General features: G+C 44.0%; 1 protein-coding gene across 1 annotated transcript in view; it reads left to right on the top strand.

The window, feature by feature from the left end:
• Positions 1-297: 297 nt before the first annotated feature.
• Positions 298-4,874, top strand: part of TMED7 (transmembrane p24 trafficking protein 7) — a 15,567-nt gene continuing 10,990 nt past the window's right edge. The window contains exon 1 of the mRNA XM_007451213.1: positions 298-853. Coding sequence (XP_007451275.1) covers positions 659-853 — 195 coding nt within the window. The 5' untranslated portion in view covers positions 298-658. The remainder of the gene's footprint in view (positions 854-4,874) is intronic.

Raw genomic sequence — 4,874 nt, 5'->3', positions numbered from 1 at the left:
TAGCAAAGATGCTTCCCCCCAAACTTATTATTTACAAGAAAATTCTCTGCAAATTGCAAAGCGCTCTACCACCGGTGATTAGCCCTCTAGAGCAATATCGACTCTTCATCACTCCCTCTGAGCCTCCCCAGCGTTTAGCTGTGGCAGAAACACTCACGGGCCGGCAGCTCCTACCACAGGCCACACCCCTTCTCTTCGCCCCGCCCCGCCACGTTCACCATGCTGGCCACGCCTCTCGGCCCAGGCGCTGTCTGAGGCCTAGCTGACGCCTTGCTAGCTTCCACGTACACACTCCAACGTCTTTCCCCGCGGCCGGGGGAGAGTACATCCGGGTCGCTGGAGCAGGTGCCTCAGGCCCCGCCTCTTTCTTCAGTCTCTTGTCCCAGCTTCCGGCTATCTGAAGTCTTTTCCGCTTGTTTTCTGCAGTCTTTATCTGCGCTCCCCAGCTCGTTCTGGCGTCTAGGCCCTGGTTCCTCAGCACCCCTACCCTGTAACCAGCGACTCGCTGCGCATCTCGAATCTCTCGGGGCTCGGAGCAACTCTGCGGTGCGTCTTCGCGGTGCCGTTTGGGGTGAGGCCTGCCGCGCGCCGTGAGTCCGTGAAGACGTGAGCCCGCGTCTCCCCGCAGCTCGGTTGAGGCCGCCGCCGCCGCTTCGGAATGCCCCGGCTGGGGTCCGCGCAGCGCTGGGCTGCCGCCGCGGGCCGTTGGGGCTGTAGGCTGCTCGCGCTGCTGCTGTTGCTGGTACCGGGGCCCAGCGGCGCCTCTGAGATCACGTTCGAGCTGCCCGACAATGCCAAGCAGTGTTTCTACGAGGACATCACGCAGGGCACCAAGTGCACTCTCGAGTTCCAGGTACTACGGGCTCAGGCGGTCGCGGGCCCCAGCTCGCGGTTCCAGGGTCGAGGCTGTTTTCTCATTCTTTGGCTGATTCAAGAATCACATCTAGGTAGCTGATGCAGGCCATTTGGCTTTCCTGTCCGAAACCTTGCGCATTAGACATTTAAGACCAGATATTAAGGTATATAAATTCCAGAAATGCTTCCTGTGGCTGTGATTTTTCCGTCTTTTCTCTAATGTCCGTCACTTTGAACTTTCTTCTTTAAGAGTTTCCTTTTAAAAGAAAAATGTATTCCTGTTCCATAGTGCCCAACGTCAGTCCGCCGCTGTCTAATCCTTACCTCCACTTTAATCAGATTTCAAGTGCTGCTGGTATCTTAACTCCGTTGCTTTTCAGTTTTTCCATTGATACTAGGATTATTGGTTAATGTGGTTCCTGTCGTTGTAATATTGTAATATAAAGTGTCAGTGAAAATTTTATTTGTTTGAATTTAACAAACATTTCTTGACTTCCACGTGCAGATGCTGTGCTTGTTGGTGAGAGTACTACTATACTACTCTTGCGGGCTAAAAAATTAGCGTTTATTATGTGGCAGAGAGTATAGCAAGCATTTCAGGTGTACTACTTAATTCTCAGGACAACTTGATATGAGATGGGTTTATTAGAGAGTTTTTATTATTTTTTTACTGATGAAGAAACAGAGGCTTTGGTAAGTTGAGACCCAGGGTTACAAAATGTAACAGGTAGCAGAATCAGTATGCAGTTCCAGGTTAAGTTCTTTTTTTTTTTTTTTAACATCTTTATAGGAGTATAATTGCTTTACAATGGTGTGTTAGTTTCTCCTTTATAACAAAGTGAATCAGCTATACGTATACATATATCCCCATATCTCTTCCCTCTTGCGTCTCCCTCCCTCCACCCATGTTAAGCTCTTAACCACTTTTTACTACCTCCCAAAGACAAATAAGGCTGAACTTGACCTCAGGGACCTTACATAGACACATAGTCATGTAATGTTAAATTCACTAATGAAAGTACCCACTAGGTATAGTGCTGGCTGACGACGGAGGATCATCAGGGGAAATTTAGCTGAGGGTCTGATGTATGAGCTGAGTCTAGAGGGATAAATAGAAGTTACTCTACAGGGTGTCAGAGGGGGGAGGGACTTCCTCAGCAGATATGTATGTTTGTGAGACTTAATTCCGGCAAGCCTGAAAATTAACCTGAGTCGGCACTGAAAATACTGAATCATAGTGTTGCTTTGTAACTGTGGGTCTGAAGGCTTTAGGGGGGAGCTTTGTGCCAGTTTGTCAGCATTGTTCATTGATGACAGTGAGATTGATGATTTGTACCTGTTCTCAGTGAGACCCCCAGAGAGTCTGCTACTGAGAATAGTTATACAGCAAAAATATGCTTATGTGAAAAGCAAAATATAAAAAAAACCAGTCAGGACTCTACTTTGGGCTCACTGATTCCAAGGTGTTCCTTGCACACTTGGGTGGTTCCTGATCTGAGAGTATATTTCTGGCCACATCCCTCACAGAGGGAGAACAAAGGAGCCCATACCTGATCTCTTCTGTCCTCTTGCTGTGAGACAGCTTTTGGCTGTGAGGTTTTATATTGTATTCTCTCCCTCTCATAAACTGTAGATTTATAAGCATAGTCATTTGGGGTCCTGTGATTCTTCTTCAGCAAACAAACCCCGTGTAATTTGTCACTATTAGTGCAGATGTAGAGCAGAGACTTGTTCAGAGAATTTCTGGCATTCTGGTATTTTTGGAACATAGAGTGAGAAAGGGTGTAAAAGGTGCTGAGACTTCCTTGAGGAGGTGCAGGGGTGTGGTATGCTGTTGTTAACAGGTTTGGATTTTTCTGTAGGCCACAGGAACTATCAAAAGGTTTTGAGATGTGGGGAGGGAGGTGTTACTGTCATCTAGTGGTTAGAGACTGGAGATGCTGCTAAATATGCTACAGTGCACAGGGCAACACGGCCCCCTGAAAGAAAGACTTACCCAGCCCCAGATAATCTAATAACTGAGGTTAAGAAACCCTGGATTAGAGGGAGGAGAGATTGGATTATGGGAAGACCTTTTAGGAAGTTGAGCCAATAGTCCCATCTGGATTGTGGATTGGGAATGGAAGAGATGGGGTGAATTTGAGAGAGGCAATAATATCAAGAGGTTTCTGTGACGAACTGGACAGGTAGACACATAATTTGAGATGATCCCCAGTTTCTTTCTTACGTGACCAGATAGGTTTTAAGGGCGATTTTTATCTGAAGTAAGATTATTTGTTTTAAAGTTTGATAGAAGAAAAGTGGCATGATGATCAGTTCTGGTTCTATATTTTTGTTTGTATGTATGTTTTGATTATTCAAAGTACTATGGTTAAGTATGAATAATTGGGTATATAAAATGAAGTCATTATTTCAACTAGAAGAAAGGTTGTCGACTTTTGGTGGGGAGGGGTAAATGCCCAATTGTTAAGACACTGTTTTTATGTCAAACGTTATATCTGTATGTTAATATTTGCGTATTCTACGGTTTCCTCAGTGCCTAGTTATATTTCATTTAATTATCAAAATGATCTTTTAACGTAGTTCAGTTATTTATCGTATCTCTTTAGTGACAAAAGGTCATATAAATAATCAATCTCTGAAGTCCAGAGTTTGATCTCTGTGTTCCACAAATGTAGAATGTCAGTGTTATGCTAACCCAGAGGGTTCAAGCTTGAAAATATATCTCATGGTGGTTGGAAACGCCCAAACCCAGTGTCTCTTCCTCATTACCTCAGGTGGATACAGGCACCCTATGTTTCTTCTCCTGTCTCCTCGCCCTCTTTTTCCCGGTGTTTTCTCATATAAGGAGTTTTTTCTCCTCTTTAATCCTTTTCCTTCTTCCTCTCTTATGCTTGCCAAGTAACCTCAGGAAAAATGTCTCCCTCTTCTCTTCATTTGTATAACTCAGATGGCTCAAATTGTAACTGATTAAGCATACGCCTTTGAAAATAGCTCCAAAATCCTCTTCAGAAGCTTTTCACCTACCCCTGGCTTTCCTTTCATATGCTTTGCCTTAAACACAGACTGTGCAGAGGAACAAAACATTTATTTGCTTTCGTGTTGTTCTGTTTTGGTTTTGCTCTAATCACAGGGGTTAAAACAATGTAGTTTAATCATTTATGTTTCTCTTGGAAACAAGTTTGTAAATAATGATATACTCTTGGAACAGGCCACAAGTCTATTCTGCTCAAAATGTAATTCAAAACAAAGTATGTATCAAATTCTATATAACTGACCTATAAAAGAACTTAAGAAACACAGTCTTTGTAATTTGGCAGTAAAATGAGTTTAAGTTCTCTAAAGAAGTATGCATGGGGTGTTAGGCTAAGGACTGACCTACTTAAGTGCTTCACTGTACTATCTGAGAGTGCTTGGATGATGCTAATAGGAAACTAGATGAAAAAATTTGAGGAAGGAAAATATTACATGGTAGTAAGCTTAAGGGTCAAGAGTATGAATTTGGCATTCAACCTCTTACTAGGTGAAAAATCTTGGGTAGCTTACTTATTTTAACTCAGTTTGTTAAATTGAGGGAAAAATACTGTCTTGTAGGGTTGTTGGGAGAATTAAGTGATGTAAGAGGCCTCTAGTAACTAGAACAGTTGTCTGGATTGTTGGTTAGTTCCCTCTCTCCTGTCGTGAGGAAATTTGGTCAGTTTCTGTAAAGCTTTAGTTGAACTGAAATCTGCCTCCCAAGTTCCATCCACTGGTAGAAATCAAGAAATGGGGCTTCCCTGGTGGTGCAGTGGTTGATAGTCCGCCTGCCGATGCAGGGGACACGGGTTCGTGCCCTGGTCTGGGAAGATCCCACATGCTGCGGAGAGGCTAGGCCTGTGAGCCATGGCCACTGAGCCTGCACGTCCGGAGCCTGGACCCCACAACAGTGAGAGGCCCGCATACTGCAAAGAAAAAAAAAAAAGAAAAAAGAAATGTAAAATTGCCTGTGATGGTAAAAAAACCTTATAGCCATTTCAGCA

Source organism: Lipotes vexillifer, unplaced genomic scaffold (assembly GCF_000442215.2).
Source record: "Lipotes vexillifer unplaced genomic scaffold, Lipotes_vexillifer_v1.1 scaffold91, whole genome shotgun sequence".
Lineage (NCBI taxonomy): Eukaryota > Metazoa > Chordata > Mammalia > Artiodactyla > Lipotidae > Lipotes > Lipotes vexillifer.
The sequence above is the reverse complement of the archived record's forward strand: the minus strand, read 5'-3'. Positions and strand labels throughout refer to the sequence as shown.